General features: G+C 40.4%; 2 protein-coding genes across 2 annotated transcripts in view; one reads left to right on the top strand and one right to left on the bottom strand.

Annotated features, from left to right (window-relative positions):
* LOC111262566 (aminopeptidase NAALADL1) overlaps positions 1-21,241 on the top strand; it is a 74,375-nt gene that overhangs the window by 52,457 nt on the left and 677 nt on the right. The gene's annotated exons all lie outside the window — the stretch shown is intronic.
* Positions 13,685-19,698, bottom strand: LOC111262567 (uncharacterized). Its single transcript, XM_022836900.2, has 3 exons — positions 18,987-19,698; positions 15,410-15,638; positions 13,685-14,452 (listed from the first exon to the last, which is right to left on the bottom strand). Exons 1-3 carry the CDS (start codon positions 19,236-19,238, stop codon positions 14,235-14,237), a joined length of 699 nt encoding a protein of 232 aa, XP_022692635.1. The 5' UTR covers positions 19,239-19,698; the 3' UTR covers positions 13,685-14,234.

Here is a 21,241-nt window from a genome sequence, read left to right as displayed (position 1 = left end):
ATATAGCAACTGAAATACGAACAGTGGTACCATACAAAACAACTATTAAAATCGGTATAAAGCAGCTAATTAATTATAGAGTATGGATGTTTATTGTTTAAAAACAAAAAATAAAATCAAATTTGACACCGAGTTGAAAATAATGAATTGAGATTTTTTTTCCCCACAAACTAAGGAGCGTAGTAAGGCCTAAATAGGCAAGTGATCTTCGTCAACGACTTTTTTAGGACGCATAAAGCCTCCAACAAAACTAATCGCCTTGACATTGGCACATACGACGCAAACGTGCACCCAACATCGGGTAAACTATCAGTTAAAAGCAAACAGCTACAATGAAGAGCTTCTGAAGTGCTTATGTAAATGAAGCATCGTTTATCGAGTCAGGAGTGGTATGAACGACGGGTGTAACTTTAACATGGAAGCATGAGTTGGTACCTAGTAATCATTCCTTTGTTCAGAGGTTATCGTGCCTGGATGAATATTTATGTGACTTTAACAAACAACTATCAACTTCGGTCTGAATAGTATTCACGTTACAAGCACGTGCTACGATTTGACGTCCTCTGCAAAGCACAGATGCGCGCAATGGACATTGATCTAAAGCAGGGTACTTTTGCTTGATCGGGCTGTGCATAGTGGCACCCATTAATATATGCGTATGCGGAATTCATTCCCTACCACATAGAAAATGTTGTGTTCGATTGTTTGTTGTAACCTTATGATCCCGTTAGAGTCTTCGTAACCAACAAACTAAGACAAGAGGAGGTTTGTCGTTTCACTGATCTTCGATGACATTTATGCACGTTGGCTAGCAGCGTGCGGTCCGTCCAGCGTTGGCTTGGCTATATAACAGGGCCGGAAAGTCTAATACCAATGAAGTCAAAGTCCAGAGATTCACTCAACGGTTTATGGCAGATAGTGTCTTTCGATCCAAATCGTAATTACACAGGATCTAGCCTGTGATAATAGTAACGATTTAAAAAAAAAACCGATGTTATGTCAAACTTACGTAAATATTTACTATTTTTTTTTGTGGGTCCTAGGGTGTTTTTTTACTTATTTTGATATGATGCAAAAGTTCAGGCTCTAATTTGGCTGTTTGACGCGTCTCATTTTAATCCACCGGTTTTTATATCTGATACCATTGTGCCATGTCAACTACTAGTTTCTCTTGTTAGTCCAAGTTTCTTTCCATGGTCACTCAAACCCTCTAGAGATTCAATGAATTGGCGGCGTTTTGCTTTGTAAGTCAGTCTTTTCACTGACTGAAGCATCTCGGGCCTCACCTACATTAAGCAAACGACTGATCACAAAGATGCAGTTGTGGGAGCGACAGGGGGTACCGATTTAACCGAGATTAATTGTTTTAGCGGAACTCCCTCTGTCCAACAGTGGACAACCGTAATATCTCCTTCAGTGCCCCAACTCTTATTAATTTGAATTAATAGTATTTATTAGCTTGGAAAAAAGGGCCCCCCTTCCCTTCAACCAAGTGTCACACGACTAGATCAGAATACTAGTACTGCTAGATCGGAGTATAGATAGAATAAACCGTTCGCTTTTATTTTCTTCGTTTCCTTTCTTCAAATACCCTGCTTCCACATAGATAAGCATATTGTTAAGCATCAAATCCTACCCCAGTCCACTTTCAGCAAACTTTTGTAATTCCCCACTAGTCGGATAGCAGAGGTACCAACGAGTGGTGTGCACAAAAATAGGCAGCGGAGGCTGACTACTATTGATTATAATTATTTGTTTTGCTGGTAGATGAGATCCGGATAATGCACACTTGATACATACAGATGTAAACCCAGAGTCTGAGAAACATACGACGAAAACAGGCTATCAGTCTCATTCCTTTCAATTCACTCAGGCACATGTATATAAATAGACGCTTGCCTTTCCCTTCACAGTATATAACGACAGCTGATGATTAGGTGGACAAGGCCAGCATTGTCTGCTAAAAAATGAAGCACGTGACCGCACCTCATCATTGCGAGCTTTCAGCAAGGATTGCGCAAGGCTGAAAAAAGAGGCTATTTCTGGTGCTGCTCTATAGATAGGTCAGTGATTGATCTGCGTCGTCATGATACACATTATTTACAAGCGTCGCAGAAAAATAAAAAAAAAAAGATCATCCGAAAGGGAGAGACACAGTTAACTAAAAAACGCGCATGTGTCAGTGTTAGTGTGGGAAGAAAGGTGCAATAGAACACAAGCCGAGCTGTGCATTGACGCCCAGACGAAGCCTTCAGCCGGAGACGTATCATCAATCGAGAACCCGCTTGGTCACTTCAGCAGGCGTCAATTGAGTTACCAAAAAAACGAATGATTATTGTGCCTTGAGAGCGCTCTACCGTATGCCGTGCCGTACCCGAAACCAACCAGAGGAGTTGGTCTATGTGTGTGTTGATCAGCGTTTTTGTCATGAAATTCAGACGTCACTGATGGTTGATTCTGATCGCGCCGCTCCCGTCAACAGTAGCAACAACGTGAGCAGATCCGTACAATGTGGTCACTTAGTTCTCGAAATGTCGTTGAAAATACCGGTCGGGTCACCAGGAGCGAACCACGGTTGGCATCAAAAAAGAGAAATAAACAAAGGCAGCAGTCCAGTTGGTACGCGTCAATGCACGTATCATATATTGTGTAGTTCGTAGCGAATCGGTCGGCGGTCGTGTGCAGGAAAATTGATTCTAGGGCAAGTGAAATAAAATTGATTAGAGCGCGAACGACGACTAGAAAAAAAGAAACAGATAAAATAGGTACTTACTCGGATGGACCTAATAGAATACCTGCTCCGATCGAATTGAAAGAGTGATCAAAGTGTGGAGATCGACGGTCGCCTTGATTACTAATAATATTTCATAAAATTGTCATCTCGTCGTAGTTATAAGTCTCGCATTAGTCATTTTTTCTATATTTATTTATCTTATTATTAACGTAATTATCATATCACTATGCTCGCAGACTGACTATATAGGCTAACAAGCAAAATCCGGTTCTATCTTTTGGTATACCTGAATTTTCGTCTAGAAAAATGAATCAAAAGTTGGTTGTTACTGTGATATTAATGTATTTCTTTGTGTGATAAGAGTTCTGGGAAATTAGATTTTCCCTATATAATTCAGATGAAAAAGGAACTTCAGTAAAGCTGGCCAATAAACGCGGAAAAAGCTAAATATAATTTCAAATTATTTCATGTTTCATACAAGCACGTGAGATACTTTTTGATATTTGGGCGATTAACTGTTGTAGTATTGCTAAGCGAGGTCTCTACTTCCCGAACTACCCGTGTGCCCGACGCGCTCCGGCAGCGTTCGACAGGACTAGCGGTTTTTTGCACCACAGATCTTTTTCACAGTAAAACTTGAATGGACTAAAGTAATAGTCCAAAAGTGCGTACACTCACATATGCCAGCTAATTACCATCAACCACCACAGGCTAGGACGGAATTTTGTCAAACTGCCTACCGGTGAGAACCTTATAGGGTTCGCTCAAGCGACTTGAGACATCGGAGCTAAGGCGTATGTAGCCTGGTGAGGTGACGAACCGGTCGAACAAATCTATTCGTATCTGCTGCGAAAGCAACATAAAAGGTTTGCGAGACCCCGATGCCGGCATAAACCTGCTATTCGTTGGTTAAATACAAGGAAAGAAACTTTCCGAATGCGGGCTGCAGACAAACTGTATTAATAATCACTTGTATAATATGTGTTACCTTTCGTGCTGCTTCGGCCTACTTGGCTAGCTGGATAGTTGGTTGGCGTCATCACCGTCAACCCGCTGTACATTGTGGCCTTCGCGAATAGGCCGATAGAAACGTGGAAGCTCACGGATGGCGCAAAAGTATATGTATAAGCGAAGAACTTCACTCACTTAAGGTGTGTTTGGCATGCGCGGATGCAGGCATGCGTACATAATCTTAGGAATGCCTAGAGGATGCGCTAATCGAAAATCAAAAAAAAACCTTGCAAAATAATAGAAGCTAGATTATCAGGGGTGTAATCTTTTTACTCGCATACACACGTAATCATAGTAACAATAATAGTTCAAGTAGAAACGACGCTTCAGCTTGCCATACTCAGGTAACATACGCCGAACTGCCTATATAATGTGGCAAACTTCTCTTGCGCAGCCGGGATTTAATTAAAGTACTTCGCAATGCTTATCTATCTATCTATCTATGTATCCATTTTCTATACTCAAATACGTTTGTTAGTATTTACGGAAATTTCTTAGACCGACAATCTGTACGTCATTTTAGATGAAATCGCTTGCCCACGGGTGGTTGCAAAGGTTGAATTTTTCCTTGCTTCGAATGATGGCTGTCGAACGCGGAGGCGCATGTCGAGTTGAATTGTGTCAACCTCGTGCTAGAAGGCTCTGACGTCTTTGGTCCTCTTTCTCCGGCCATCTGGGGCAAGAAAAAGGCGTTTTATTTGTCTCTAGTTAACGCTAGAACGACATTCGGATGGATAAGTGTGCGGTGCATTAGCGTCTTCAGGTCCTCCGAGGCTCGTAAATCGTAAAGGTAGTGAGGATCTTCGTACGTATATAGTCACTCTCACCCTTCTTGCCAATCCCTTTTCACGCCCGCCAGGTTTTTGTTTTAGGCAACATCAGTACCACTGAGTGAGTAAGTGGGCGAGTATCTAATATAATGCATCTTGTTCTATATATACATTTGCTCGAGGACAATGTGCTGCAAATGTGAGATGTGCATACCTTTCGGCAGTATTCACGGCGCTGGAACAAGTCAGTCCATTGGCGTTTGAAAGCGTATGCGCCCTCGGAAAGCTTGCCCTTATCGCCATGCCAATGTAGATTACAATCCAAGTTAGACACAGAATTTTACAACCCGCCACGCCACGCAATGGTTCCTCCACCGCCGACTCTGGGGAAATATAAAGTCGCATGTATATACATATATGTATGTACATATATGCTCATGAGAACAACGGCAAGGGAAAACAACGGGCGGGCCTCTTCGTCCTTGAGGTAAATGTTCAACAGACGCAGAGATTTCGAGCGCCAGTAATACAGCAAGCCATACTCTTCAGCCATATAGAGAGAAAGTCGCAGGCTTATCGGACCTTGAACGTGCCTGCAATGACAGTCTAGTTGGTGCTTTTGATAACAGTCTCGGTTCAACAGTCGCTCCTAGTAGACCTGCACAAGCAGGACATCAGCGCTTCTTCCTGGACGACATGTTGTCCACTGGTGATCGCTTTAAGAAGACTGCCATCAAGTTGCTGCGTGGGTCGCATGTGTGTGCGTTCCAAATATTTGCTTCTCTGTGTTAATCGATATCGACCACTGGTAGAAGGAGCAGATGAAACGACAGACCCTGTAGGCGAAGGCAGCGAGAGTCTCTAAGCGCAATTTGACACATACACGGACAAATGAAAAAAAATTTCCAAGCTTACTATTGTCATCAAGAATAAGTTCTTAACATGCTTCGCTAGGATGTAAGTCTAACTTGTTCGATAGAATAGGATTGTTTTGCCGCCTGCGTTGAAGTTCGTGTATAAATTTATGCAGGTCTGCGATCATGTTGATATTTTCAATCGAACCAAAGATCCAACTGGATAACTTGTTACATACATACGTACATGTAACGAACTTTAATTAGAACCACTTCAGGTAAGTTTACTGTGGACACTTTGCGCGGGCTGTTTAGTCGTATGGTTACAAAAACCATTTGATTTATTTTTTATTGAGTCATTCTGCAATAGACATTCGTTACACTCTATCGAACAGGACATTCTGAAACATAAATAGAATATACTGATCCAATTTTGCTCCCTCAGGGCGGCTGTCGACTAGTTTTTTCTGCCTAGGCCTGAATGACGCGTGATGGGCAAAAATTACAAAAGGTTTTTCAGCCTTGCGTTTCACCTGACTACGATTCCGGGGACAGTTTCTCTATTCTATTATGTTGCTATAAAAATTAGTCGCAACCTACCGGTATAAACGAGTTGTGTGAGCTTTCAACCTGTATATATTAATGAGAGTAACAATAATTACATCATATTGACTAAGTTACAAGTTCAGCACCTATCAGTGATATTAAGCCCTGTGAGCTGCTTCCACATTGATATCGGTATTTCTTTGAACCTGTGCGGTTACACGACCGAGGATGCGGGTCCAATATGAACGTTACTTGTATGCGCATAACTTGAACATATTGTCATCGTCGCCCATCAATCAAGGTGCTGTGTATTTGGCCAAACAAAAGGGACGGGCTATTGTGGTATTTCTTAGTAGTATTTCCTTTAATTTTATCACTCTCAGTCGTGTGAGCTTGATTTTGTTGCCGCCTGCTAAAAACGTGAAAAATGTGAAATTGTCGTTTGACGTAATAGTAAACTGCTGGATACGGCACGACTTGGAAGCGAAATTCAGTTTTTGTAGTTTATGGTCTTGTCTGACTTCGGCTTATATACGGACACGTACTTTTGAAAATTTCACGTTTATCTGTGGTCATCGAAATTTTGTCGGAAGTTAATATCGAACTCGAGCTGAACTCTGCTACTGGCCACTCAATGTAACGTGCTTAACACGCTGTCTTCTCACGAAAGAGTCTCACGGACAAAACCTTAACAATTACCACGCACTGTCTTTACAGTGATCGCTTAGAGATCACTGTATGTTTTATATCGAACGTCGTCGGGCATTGGCTTGACCAAAACACACACCTTCATTTACTGAATTTTGGCCACGACCCACACATGGCTAACTTATGTACATTTTACTAATTCACTACGTATGCATAATGTGTCTATCGACAGAAATGAGTCTCGTGCGACCTTACCGATTTACGCAAAACATCTTTGGAGAGATATTGTTCAAGTCGCGTAATCTGAGGCAGCCCAGAATACATATGTGCCATCTATATGTAAAACAGCTACCGCCTGTCAAGCGAGGAATGTATTTACATAGAATTTCATACAGGTTGCATATCTACAAATGAAGGCCAGCTTGCAAGTTACCCCAATTGGTCTCAGTTAGACATCGACGACCCAACGTTCCTCTTTCTCTCTTCTTCATTCGTTGCTTCGTGATTTTTCTGTAGGTGCTTCTGGTCCGGCACAGAAGCCGCGAACGCCTATTCCTCCAGACTACCACCCTTTTGATCTCTCCTATGATTACCTTTGGCTTCGCCACTTCTTCGAGCTGCACAGGCAGTTTTCACACAGAGCCGATGCATTGACAGGGCTGTTGTGCCTCACCGACTTTCCATAGAATCGCTTCTTGGTAGCCGTCGCCGTCGAGACGTTTGCCTGCTTTTCGCAGTTCCAGTATGCATATGCTGCCCAACCGTAGCAGTAACTGGTCCAATCGATAAAGGTGTCTGACTAGATAATTGGCGGTGCTCTACTAACAACAACGAGACCTTGTGCCGGCTGGAGCTTGGCGACAAAAATAGGTTACAAACGGGTTGGATTCGAAGTGCAATACTGCCAGTAACGTTACAAGATGCAACGCTACGAAATATATAGTACCTGCGGTAAACTCTTAGGGTAATTCTAATGTTCGATAAGAAAACCCAGTGAATCGAGCCGCTGTGAATCGCTCTGTCACTAGGGGTTGGTTGTCTGAAGGGTAGTTGGATATTACGTACGCACCGGTGAGCGGGTGCTAATTGCGGTTGCTCAATGGTCGTCCCTGTATTTCGTTGTGAATAAAATAGATCGAAAAAATAATGTAAGGGGCTAAAAGGCCGTTCATAAGGCTTGGCTTAACTGTTCCAGCTGCTACTTCTGCCTATTCGCTAAAAAGGTCCGTTTCTATTTGTTTGGGGGGAGAAACCAAAGAGACGAGCACGCAGTGGGCAAAGAAGAGACCTCTCGTGGCTTTTGGCGCTCACTGAGCCGATGGAAACTAGTGGAACTGAGTAGAGCCGGTCAAACACGGACATCGCTTCTTCTGCGGTGATCCTGTTACACACGATGGCACGGATACAAAACAAAGTAACAGACATAATTCTCAGCGTGTAAGCCTTCAGCCCTGCTGGTGACAGACTGTCTCTGACAGAAACACAGCATAGAATGAACAGTCCTTGCCTTTGCGTTACTCCGAGAAATTTATGCCTACAGATCTCTTAAACACTTTTTAAGTGTGAAAAAAAGGCGAAAGACGCAGAAGCTTCTGGGTTTGATCGAACGGCCGAACGATATGAAGAGAAAGAGAAAAATGACGCTATGAGAGCCTGTCACGAAAATTAAATATTACACGGCATAAGATTCGGCGGATATAACAACCGCGGACGGTAATAGGTGAATAAGTGCAGAAAAAGAATGTATGTGTCGCTTGAAAATTTGTGAAGTTTTTTTACAACAAGCTTACTTAAGAATTATTACGCTATATACACACACTTTTTTTAACTTTAAAAGCATAACGAAGTTCACAGCGATATGTGATAATGGTGAGGTACCGTGCACTGCCTTGATCGTAGCCAAATTTACTTTCAATTGCTCGTTGCTTGCTTCTAGCATCTCCTAGATAAGGTTTTCATTAATCTATGTCATAATCGTCACTATGGTTTAATCACTGGTTTAACTTTTATCGGGTCGCTCAACCGAAAACATTTCTAAAGCCAGGCCTTCTTTTTTTACCCTAAATTACTAAAAAATTAAAAGTAACTTCGCACCGTAACACATGTACGCTCGCTCTTCGCTCATACTAAGGTGGAGACCGAACACCTTATACCACAAGTCAGCAAATTTACAATAGTTCTATATATATATATATATATAGGTCTTTCAGATATAAGTCATCACATATCGTATATCTTTTTGGATATCTTTACGTAAACTTCCCATCACCACTTCACTTTTATCTCGCCCTCACTTCACTTGCTTCAATGGCGACCGACGCCAAACCCGGACTACCGAAAAAAAATTCTGAAGCCTATGGGTGTTATTGCCGCTGCTCCCGAAAATACGTGCTATCGAAGGCCAGCCACGTGGTGACAGGAAACCTGTATATACACGCACATAGTTCATCGCCATTCCGGCGCTGAGCAGAACTAGCCGTCCCGGCAATAGAAGGCGCCGAATTGCATACGGTGAACAACATATCGGACGCTAGAGAAGTGGCACGAAGAAGGCAGGCAAGAAGAGGTACAAAGTAACTAGATTCGCGTTGCCATGTTTGACTGCATCAGATGGATCTGAAGGCCCGGGTAGTAGAAGTAACAACAGAAGCAACGACAGTGGAAGTGAATTATAATACAAAACAAATGATCCGACCTTGCCCTTCCAACAGGCATATGAGGACTGTAGTTGCTAAGTCTCACAATGCCCAGCCGGAATAGCTTCGTTCACTACTTTTGAGGTAGCACGAGCAGCGGCTACGGCAGCGACAGTTTTAGTAATGGTGAGCCAGCCAAATGGCTCAGATTTCTCGGGTTGTCTGCTCAAAAAGGACGAATTTCGGGGGTCGCTTACTACTCGACGATAAAGTGCGAGGAAAGAATGGCAGAACGAACCCTTTTCTCTTAAACAGCTGTGTGCAAGGAAAAAAGATCTTAATGTTGTGTTTAACAAGAACACAGAACATGAAAGGCCAACGGAGATCTAACGACTGGAGCTGAGCACCAAAAGCGGAGCAGCTGAGCCGTCAATGGGCGTCAGCTAGTTCTCGTTGTTGTCGAAACTGCTCGGAATTCGGAAGCTATTCAGCCCATGGCGAAGATAACCAAGCAGAGAGAAAAAAGGAGCGGGCAAGGCGACGGAATAGGGAGTATGAAAAAAATACGACGAATAGAAGTTTGCTGGAAGCTGGACGAGGCTACCGCGCTGAGTAAGAGAGAACGACGGCCAGTGAAAAACGTGCTTAGATATGTATCCGTTCACTAGCCTTTGGCTTTATAGATATCTCTTGTACAGGCCTTCTCTGCGCTACTTCCTGCTTTCTCGCCATTTCAAGCGTTCCCGCGAAGTGTCCAAATTAATTAACTCTGGTGGGCCAGCAGCGCGGGAAATTTAAGCGTAAATTATGCATTACTAAAGGGTGCTATTGGTTCCGGCAATAAAGTGCGCGTCAGTGTGATTGCGTGGCCGAGTGGATAAAGCGAACTTACTAAGCTAGATCGTAACTAAGAAAGCCTCGATGGAGAGTTGGAAAAGAGAGAATAACGTACGCAACATTAAAACACGTCGTGGGAGCAACAACAAACATTTTTGTATACAGTACTTTTATTAAGTGAATATCTAAATGATCACCTTTATATACACGAATTTTACCCAGATGTTTCGATTTTTTCTTTATTACTTCCAAACGTTCCTGCAAGAAATATGTCTCCTTCAGCATGAGAACCCAGACAACCTCACTAAGGGTCCCTAAATTCAATTCTTACATATGACAACTTTTACACTAATTTAACGCAACATAAGACTTTGTCTCAGATACCGTTTCCGAGTGGGAGTGGTCGTCCTTCGAATGATGTATTTCAACAGGTTGAAATGCGTAGCGCGAAACCAGTGTGGAATGTAAATGAACTCGTTATAAAAGGCGCCAAACGTCACAGTCGGTCTGGTTCTACTAACAGAATAGACAATTCTCTGTAATACCGTTTGTTTATTTAAAGCCATTTGCTTTTAGCATATATGTAAATGTATATATGTGTGATGCAGTTGTCGCTGGGAGACTATCGTGTATTAAAACACTCACGTGCATTGGAAGATAGGACTTTTAGCCCTGCGCTTGCGACACCTTTCCATAGCAGTTTGCAGAAGCAACGCCTTGCTATCCCCAACATTGATGAGAGTGCTGATAAAAACAACACAAGCACGAAGCTAACGTCAACCAAGATGAATTTTTAGCTAGCGGGCGCTTCTTCCAATTAGCAAGTAGTGGGACATCAGCCTCTAGTAGAAGACAAGCCGGGAGACAACGGAGTGCACCGCTAGTCAAAGAGAATTCGCAACCACGCGCTTTTTAATGTGGCGGGCTTTTGTGCCGAGCTAAAGGGGTAAAATAATAACGTTACGCTGTCTGGTACAGAAAAGTCATGGAAACGTGTTTTTACCCGAATCGGTGTCCGACGAGTAATAAGTTTCCCCTGTAAGGTACGATATAAATTACCCAAGGAGAAAGTTCGAGAACTCGGCTTAGGCTCGCATCTTCCGCGGAATGTCCGAAAGATAAGAAGATATTTATGATACAAGGGACTTACTTATCGTGAGGAGCCGAATTCTGAACTTATGAGTTACTGCCAAAAATTTGGATCTCCTTTTTTCTAAAAAAATACTGTGAACATTAAGAGATGACTTAAACCAAGTTTCGTTATGCTTTCATGTTCGACTTACATATCTTTGACAGAAGGTTCATAAGCGTATCACATAAACAAACTTCGTTTGTTTATTTATGGTCATGTTAATTTTTACCGAAACAGATTACGAACGAGACTCCTACAGACGCCATTTTGCAGCAGATAATTAACAGAACAAATGAAAAGTATACATCTACAGAATAAGGAGCAAAAATCAATCGACACATGTATTTATATATGGTGTCGGTATAGAATGAACACTGAAATGTTTAAAATTTTGTATATATATATACATATAGGACATCAATTACAAACGAAATTAGTAAATACCTTGTGGCAGGATGGCCAGCAGTAAAAAAGGCTACTTTATGCCCATATCAAGCCCACCTGTACCTAACCCCATTTAAGTAGTCGGTTTGTTGATTTATTATGGGTAGGAATATATTCGAGAATGTGGGTATGCATCCCAGCGACTCAGCGTCCTTATTTTAGCTACCCTATACTGTTAGACTTCATCGTATTTTTTAGCTACAATCTGCACTTGATTGACTACCGAAAAATAGGCTTTTCAGAAAGAGAAAGGCATTTATTACCGGAAAAGTCGTCCTACATTGTAATATCTTGCAGGGTCGTTTGCAGTGTATCTAGTTAAAGGGCAAGTTATACCTTTTTTGACCTGACATTGAAAACGATAGGTTATCTGAATTAACTATCTTCATAGCGTATCTCGCAATTTCCACGTTAGCGCTTACAGAGACTTCAGGACTGAAAACTGTGAAATGCTCCAGGCATAAGGTCAGCCAAAGATCTTAACAGTATTCCCTCTATAAGCAAGACTCATCAGTCCTGAACTATTACGAGTAATAATAGCCGTCCGCCGTATTAGCATTGTATTGTTTCTGACACTGACAAAGTGCTTGTATTCAAAGAAGTACTATCGATTATCGGCTGCTCTGTTGAACGAATAGACTGAACAGCTGTAGCAACCCGCCTTGACAACGTAGGCAGTCACTGTTTGCATTGTCAGATGGAAAACTGCCCACATAAATCGGTAGCTAAATTTCCTGCATTATAAAAAGGTAGCCGAGCGGAGTGAGCTTTAACACGACTTCACACGTTTCTAGGATTACATAAAGCACGATGTAAAGGCTTTTTCCACGTGTTCCATCCTCTTGCTCATCAACGTTTTTAAATCTGAATGGCGCATTAAGCAAGCGAGCGTAAAACAGGAGGCTCGTGCCTACGAGAGGAGACCCTTTGACTTTGGAGTTTTCTGTGTAACAAAAAATGTCGAGAACCTAGTGGAGGTATAAAACAATTTTCGAAACCTGCCCTCGTATGCCGCTTTTGATAGAATTTCAAGTTACTGTCACACCTCAGCTTAGCTTTGAGCTATCATTTTAACGATTTCGTTACATGAACTAATACAATGGAATCGTACAACGCCATTTAAAGAATAATGCTAAGAATAATTGTTATATAGGCAAATGAAGGTTTGAATGAATACTGAAGTATTTCATAGAAAAGTGTTAAGGGTGAAAATTATAGTGCTTTTTCATTTGCAAATGCAGGATAGAAATACTATTACCCATTATAATGTTATGACATAGATTTTAATCACTAAGATGATATGGTGATTATAATGACTACTATTACTGGGAATGCTACTAGCAACTCTGCATTCTAGGGGGCTCTTTCCTGAAACATTGTGTACAAGGCATTCAATATCTGGGTGTTTCAGTTAAAGGTTATCGGGGTGAAATGATTTATTCTTTCAGGCACACATTTATTGTTATACTATATATAAGGCACTTCGATTTACTGCCTGGTATTATTGGTAAAAAGGGTTCTAAAGGTAGGCGAGGAGTTGGCCTCGTCTTGCTGGCAAGTTAACGCGCTCGTATCACAATCTGTTACAATTCGGATGGAAGTATAATCGTGTCCTGTGAATCGCGCTTTGAAGGCTTGACTGTCGTTCGTGACCTAAGAGGACATTACCTATCTGTAGCACGCTCTACTCGTTCTAAATGGTCCTTGAAAACCTTTATTTTAATTTACTTATTTATGAGCGAATTTAAGAGACGGTTCCATCCGATGAAGGGTGCGATGCAAATTTACATTCTGCATGTGGTCAGAATATTCGCTCTGTTTACAGAGCTAAAATCGCTTATCCTCCAGTTCAGGTTCTGGTTCCCGTTATAAACACAGCAGAATCGTTAGTTGACATTTAATTTTTATAGTTCTATAGCGAAGCCATCCGACATGAACCGAAGAGGTATCACACCGTAATACAATTTCTTAAAATGAGACTCCTACATATTTAATCGTACATCGTGTAATGAGCCTAATAATAAAAGCTAGTGCCTTACACTGTTTAGCGAAAAAAAAAAAAGGCATGGAAAGTTACAGTTAGAGGTCCCAATGTCTTCTTAGCTTAATTTAACCAAAAAAGCATATTTTAAACTTGCGTTCTTAGACCTTATGACCACGCAAAAAATTGAACCTGAGACGACTTTCTTATCAAGCTCCTAGCTATAGAATCTATTTATCGACCTAACAAAAGATAGCTGCATTCGTCCCAGTGCGGCGCCAATAGCTCACTCCATCGATTTGGTTGTAAAAAGAAGACCCCACAACTGGGGGTATATTACCTGATATATGGATAAAGCAAGGACTTTATCAACAAAATCAAAATGAAGCATTCGTAAGTATCCACATTATCATTTACAGAAGAAAGTAATTTAGACGGTGCTTTATAGCTGAGCGACTGCGTTGCAGCGGTATGTTTTAGCCGCTAGGTAGGATATCAGATAAGGCATAAAACAAACCATACAGTAACATTTCTGCTTAAAGCATACATTATGACTGGATCAAGGTAAAGTAGATATGCATTTTCTGCCATTAACGCGTAACCTCCCAAGAAGTACTGCAACTGTAGGACCAGTCTGTGCCCTACAGGGGCAAGGGGTTATTGTCGATATACTCTTGAAGAATGCGAACTGTGAGCACTGTAAATAGTCCAAGAGGCACGCTGGGGAAGACACGATACGCGACGTAAAACACTGAGCTGAGGGCCCGGGTGACTGGACCAAGTCCAGTAAAACTGAGCTTGAAGTCATCAGAGCGGAAGACATCTATAGACGTTATTATTGTTCTTTCAGTACTGCGAGCTGAAATTGAATATTTTATATAAAAACAAAAGAAACAATCGAAACCTGCACCTTTATGGCGTACTATGTGCATCGCATGATTTCCTTATTCTACAGATCGGCGTGGTAGCTAAAGTTTTAGGTGATAAGAGCTAGGGGGTCGCTAGTTCAAGCTCAACCAGTGACATATACTACTAGATAGCGTAAAAGTAGATGTAAATGTAATTAAAAAAAGAAACATAGTGTTCCTATTACTTACAAAGAGCTCCTTCGTGAACACAATGTATCTTGCTGTTATCACCAGTATGTAACATAACGACATCGAGGCACATACGTAGTGAGATGTGTGTGTATGTCTTTATAGGGTCGGTCCAATAAACCAAAAAAGTTCTCTTTTTTAGGCCTCTTTGATTGGGTCTATTTGATTGACGGCAGTCGGTCGATCTGTAGTGGAGTGTCTGTATATCGTCGTTTAAGAAATGCTCAGAACTTCGAATTATGATATATCCTGTTTGCCAGCGAAAACAAAAGCAATTTTTTCTACCATTTTTGTCTGACCGGGTCTTTTTCAGAAATATAATCAATGTTATAAATACACTCAATGAATGAATCAGTTTTCTAAATCTGCCAATTAATCTATCTGTTACAAAGAAAACTTTTAATTAGAGTTTTTAACTAAATTAGAGATTCATTGAATGGAAAATTAAGAAGAAAGGTACGTTTATACTATATGTGGGATGTGACTGAAAAATGCTAACGTTCTCGGCTCTTCTATGAGCCAGTGTATGGCTAGACGGGTAGCGAACTTCAACTGCGAGCAGTTAAAGAGGACCAATTAGAAATTAATTTTAACATGAGAACTATGCGTGTGCATTTTGTCTTCTTAGCATGACTATGTGGCAATAATGTCCCATTTTATTATGACTGCATTCTAGTACGAGTATATAAACTATTCTAGTTTATGCCTGTCCTCCTCACCTGCAAGAGGCGTCTCAATTGTGAAAATCATTCCCAGATTATCACTAGTAATGATAACCTTTCCGTAAGCGAGGTATCCAGGAAAAATGTAGTCATAAATAAAGACGAACCCGGGTACCATCAACGGAATACGTAGAACAGCATAAACCGGATTGGAGGTGCAATCGACGGTAATTTCACCATGAATTCTCCCTTTGGACAAGTTGAATAGTCGCGGATTGTGTAGGTACTGCACAAAAGAAAGTAGCACCACATTAATATCCTCAAAGTGGGAAGTCTAACAACTATAAATTTGTGGAAACAAAGTAGTGTTAAATACAGCCCGGACATTGGATCAGCTACTTCATCTAACATCTCATTGCCAACCTGTATGGCTATTCATACCAAAAAAGAAATCGAGCCTTATATAAGCCCTAGCAATATTGCGCTCATGTAACCAGTATCCTGCAATACTCACTCGTCGTTCTATTTTGCAACGAATTACAATTGTGTATCAGTTCGACAAAGATCCGCACCATTCGATTGATTTTTGTTTTTAATATCATATAAAATATCGAGACATTAGTTTTTTGTCTTTTGCGAAATCCGAATTATTCTTGGACAAGTCTATCTTTTCGATGAATTCGGGGTCGCTTCTTGAGAATGGTAACGCTAAATGTAATTTTTTGTTGCTCTCAAGTGCTGAAAGCGCTGTAGTATCTACTGATTCTGTAATGATGCTCAGTATAATGGTACAAGTATAATTCATGTTAAATCTTCGAGATATTGTATAGTACACACTCCTTCCGCTTTTTCTTTACAATGAGGTATTTGTCTGCCGCTGTTTTTATGTTGACAGATTTCTCACAGCGGTTTCCATTGCATAGTGTATACCCACATATTGCTGATAAACTTTCGGTGTTAGTTAAAGTGCTTAGACGGTTAAAAGGATGACACCCTTAGAAAAATTTGAACGACTAAATTAGACAGGATTTGTAAGCCAGATCCTTTTTGTACTGATCATCATCTAGAAAGATGTATCTAATCATCATCTGTCATAAAGTATAAGACACTACGTTGATTTTGATATTTGGCCATCTCGGGGGAGGTCAATTTTTCCAAAATATAGATTTTATGCTTGAAAAATCTACTGATAGCGGTGATTCCTAAAGCAGGTAAACGTCCAGGCGAACGTACAATATTTATCATTTCGAGTCCATCGAAGGCATTCTCAGATATGTATAAATACTGGATCCTCACCATCAACGGTTATGAGCCCCGTTGATCGACGAACAGCGAATGTCTTATTTTTATTTTCTTTTTAAAAGATACCATGTTTTTAACTTTTTAGGTCCATGATATGGCGCAGAAAGTCTATTTTGAATACTGCGCCACATATAACGTGGAAGTAATTTAGCGACTCATGTGAAATCCATATCTAGACCCATAAAAACATATTTTTTCCATCTTAAATGCAACAAAAACACAGAGCATCACTGAGCTGCAGACAACTGGTAATCTATATTCACACCGTCGTACGTAGCATTACGAAACCTAATTGAGCGATACTATCATCATTTTTACACCAGCGGTTGGTAAAATTTTGTATCGCCAAGAAGTCTGATAATGTGGCACCTAGTTTATGAGTGCGTCGCTGTTTCATTTGCGTCGAACTAGTATTGACTTAAGGAAAACCCGATTTGAGTATGGGCTAAATTCTATATGTATTGTACCTTAAACTAAATTTGCAGTTTTTACGATGTGGACCGAGCGTGCATCTCGATGGTCTAAATACCGATGGGCAATTTGTTATACTGCTGGTAACGAAATAGAAGTCATGACAAAAGTACATAAAAAAATATATGTAAAAAAAAAAACAGAAAAAAAGATATTATTTTCGTCTCCAAATTTAGCACCGTACTCAGGCGAATTTATAATGTACATTGAACCGTAACAAGTTAGATCTATAGCATACTCTATATTTTTTATTGCTCAGTCTTTGAGATAAGCGAACTAGCCCACTTCAACGAAGTACTGTTGTAAAATGCCGGTTTCCAATAGATCTGTTGAATAATACGCTTATAGATTCTAAGATCGAAAAGCGTATTTTGTCCGTGTTCACATGGCTCAACTCAAGGTATCATGTGGGTAGGAGCTAATAAAAATCACTGGTTTATGTCTGCCATAAGAGTTTCACTTTTTTAATTATGCCCTAGCGATAAACTGAATCCTAGAACATTAACTTATTGCTTTACAGCCAACTTAAAAATGTATTGTACAATTTAGGCTTAACATAATCACAATGTGATTTGAAGTCACCCTGAAATCAAGCAAAGTAGGTTAATAATAAATAAAAAGGTATATAAAATATAGAACACACATGACGTTTTGCTTCTTGCCAGTTACACAAAGCGCTGTAAATTGTTTTTAGGGTTTACTTGCTGCCCAGAATACTTCCTATAAGGACGTCATTAAAAGAAGAGGTATTTGCGCTAGTTTGTTTTCGCTCTAGAAACTCAAAGATTCCAGTAGATCCAATATCTTATTGGAAGCGAGTTGGCAATACCCAAGTTTTTTCTAGCAGCATAAAAAAGTGTTCCTAAAATTACACATCCTTAAGGTTCGGCGGCTTAGAAGGTATCTTTTATGAATTCCTTTTTATTCATTATTCTGTACACAAAGTATGTATATCAAAACACAAAGAAACAATTAAGAAAAAAAATACACAGAACGATCAGGTTAAGAACGGCAAATTTTGCTTGAAACATTTAATGGCTAGTGAAACTTCCAGCAAAAAAAAAAAAAAGCGTTTTCTGGACCATGCTTGCCCTTGTGGTCTTTACCTTACGTTGCTATACAGCTATATATCCGGATTATCCCGAGCTGACGTTCAAACGCCCACTTAAAGCAAAAGTCTCCTGAGCTAGAAAAAAAGCATATCGTGTTTTTACATATAGCTAATTCTATATGGGTAACAAGAGAATTTTGACTTTGATTAAGCTCAGCACAAAAGTTGGACTCCAGCTCAAACATGTGATGGATATTACCAACCAGCATGCGCGTTAGTCCACGGAGGAATTTCTCAATACATTATTCGCAGAATATATTAATATATTCTGCAAATAAATTTTGAACAAACGCTACAATTCACGCTATCTCTTTACATAATACAAAAAAAAAAAAACTCTTTGAACCAAAACGAAAGTAATACGATTCAACTGAGGTGTACACCTCATCTGTGAATACGGCGAGCCAAGTGAAACTATGATTTATCATATTGTAGGGGTTATTCACAGTGCTTGTAACAGTTACCGAGCAGACCTAACAAATCGTCTGGGGGCACACGAGGGAGTGATTTGGATCACGGTAATATCAATAGGTTATATAGGTTTGCTTCGCGATATGTAAGCAGTGCTATCGTCTGCTTCTAACTGCAGACGACTTCGGTCGTTGCTAGGGGGTAATAAGGATAGCGTCAGATAAAATGTTTACATGCTTTTGTGATTCCGCTTACAGAACTTCATTTTAGCCATTGAGCATTTGCACCATTGCACGGAAGACACTGTCTGCTATCATATGCTTATAAATATCTGCTTACAAAAAATCCAATATGTTCATCGTGTTCGCCTAACGAGTTCGGTTCATTTTTCTGCAGGTTTTCACGGTTGCGGTCCAGCAGAGTCTCAACAAGTCGCGTAACGAACGCGTTTCCAAAGCAAATCAGCTTCTCGCTAGGTTTAGGCTGTGCGCATGCAGTAGGGGCTAATTCCAGAAACTTCACCATCGAGCTTAGTATAATTAGTTTATATAATTTCCCTTTTAACATGACTGACTGGCGCATAACACACATTTTGAATCGTGAACAACATCTCGTTGATAAGAATGTGACGATACATTTACTAAGCTTTATACGCTGAAACGCGCCCGCTGGGAGTAACACACAGACATCTTAATGCAAGACCTATTTTTTATATAATACCACAGGCAGAGGGTAAACAATATTTATATGCCGGCATAAGTATCTCGTTTGAGACTGAATAGACATGGCATGCAGAACAATTAGGTGAATAATTGGCATTAATTGAGGTTTATTTTGACTCTAGGACATGGTCGTCCAAAAAATATGCGTGTGTAAACATCAATTTACCTTTGCTCCGTAAGAAGGCTTCCCACACAATCGCCTGTCGATTCGAAATGTAATTGAACGAAAAATATTATCACTAAACTGACTGCACCCTTGATGACTTCTAGTGAAAATAGGCACGAACGGAGTCAGATGCCTTAAACGTGTTTCTTAATTGTTTGTTATCTCAATAAACTTCAATAAAGAAACTTTGAGTCGTTGAACAATAATAATGATAATGTGTTTGCCTACTAAACAAAGGAATACTCGGTAAAACTGCAGGGCTCTTTATGCCTCAAAAAGGGTAGCTACTTAACAAGCATCATTTCTTGGTTTACTTAGAGAATAGAAAAATTGCGTGGTAACGCTAATGGTAGATATATGGCAGACTTGACGGCTACCAGAGTGGTGGGCAATAAAAAGAAGGGTACCTTTAGCACGTATTAAGAAATCATCGTATCATTATCACTAAATTAAGCGAAAATTATTCAACTTTAAAGCCCGTCGGACTCTACAACATAATATAGGGACTTTACTAGAACCGACTATGGTATTGATTCAAGGAACTTTCATGCGTGTTTTCGCTCCTACAAGTAGAGCTTTTGAAGGCGAAAGGGTGCCCGTGTGCTTATTGGCGTGCGGCAAGAAAGATGTCGCTCATAGTCGACTTCAATTTATTAGCATAACCTTCACACGTAACCCAGTCCGCTGTCAACTCAGCCGTCGTCATAATAAGGAACCCTCATATTTCCCAAAGAGGCGGGAACAAGTATAGCATAGGCAATCTATGAAGTTATCTAGCATTCAAGTAGAATTTGTATCTGTGCCATTTTTGCAGCAGGTTGCTATAACACGCACTATTGAAAATATGCAGAACGATCTAGCCAAGTATTGCAATTCATGATGACTACGTTCACGTACATGGGACCTCCTTCGAATTCGTATTTACAAAGGGATGAATGAGAGACCCTACATGAAGGATTACCTTCGAAGCTGCCCGGTTTTGTAAACTACCCGTAAAGTTGCGTATATTTTTAACCACTTTTTATTCGCGGAATTAAGTAAATTATTGTCTAATTTTATTAGCTTTGAATTTATTATTTTTGAAGCAGATGACTATCTGACAAGGGAATCACTAAACACCATTGTCAAATAGTTTTGATCGCTGCGATGTCTCCCGTAGAATGCTGATGCAGAAATTTCACCAGAGCAAAAAATAAGCTTCTCAAATTTTACTAAATCAACTTACGACTTAATTTGCTAGGTGGAACGAACCGCACTGTTTTGAAGCGATAGGGACCTTATTTTTGTACCTAGAAAAAAAAACTATCTTAAGATGATCACTTCCAATTCGACAAAACAGCTAAAATAAAAATAATTTTATAAAACACATTATCGACAGAGCCAACCTTACGTAGCGTTGTTTCGACTGACGTGCCGCTTGTGGTGCCAGCTCCATAGATTTGCATGACGAGATTTTCAACCCTGTATAACCACCAAGATCGTTCTTTAAATAAGTTAATGAGTTAGAAACCATAAGGCGCGTAGATATCCCAGAAGTCTGCAGTGGCATTGATTTCTAGAACTACGGATTTCGCAAGTTTCGCAGACTTGCGGCAAGTCAGCGACGCAGTAGGGTTCGATTCAAGACTCCATTAGTAACGGTCATATCCTTCACATTGACGCCCTCGGTCAGATCAGGTTGAATTTGCCCATCATGCATGATTAAC

This window comes from Varroa jacobsoni, unplaced genomic scaffold (assembly GCF_002532875.2).
Source record: "Varroa jacobsoni isolate VJ856 unplaced genomic scaffold, vjacob_1.0 scaffold_675, whole genome shotgun sequence".
NCBI lineage: Eukaryota > Metazoa > Arthropoda > Arachnida > Mesostigmata > Varroidae > Varroa > Varroa jacobsoni.
The sequence above is the reverse complement of the archived record's forward strand: the minus strand, read 5'-3'. Positions and strand labels throughout refer to the sequence as shown.

Coding starts and splice junctions, on each gene's coding strand:
- LOC111262567 (XM_022836900.2), bottom strand. CDS start 19,238: ATGTGTGTTATGCGCCAGTCAGTCATGTTAAAAGGGAAATTATATAAA. Junction 15,639..18,986: donor ATGAACATATTGGATTTTTT/GTAAGCAGATAT, acceptor TCTTTTGTGCAG/TACCTACACAATCCGCGACT. Junction 14,453..15,409: donor AATTGAGACGCCTCTTGCAG/GTGAGGAGGACA, acceptor ATTCAATTTCAG/CTCGCAGTACTGAAAGAACA.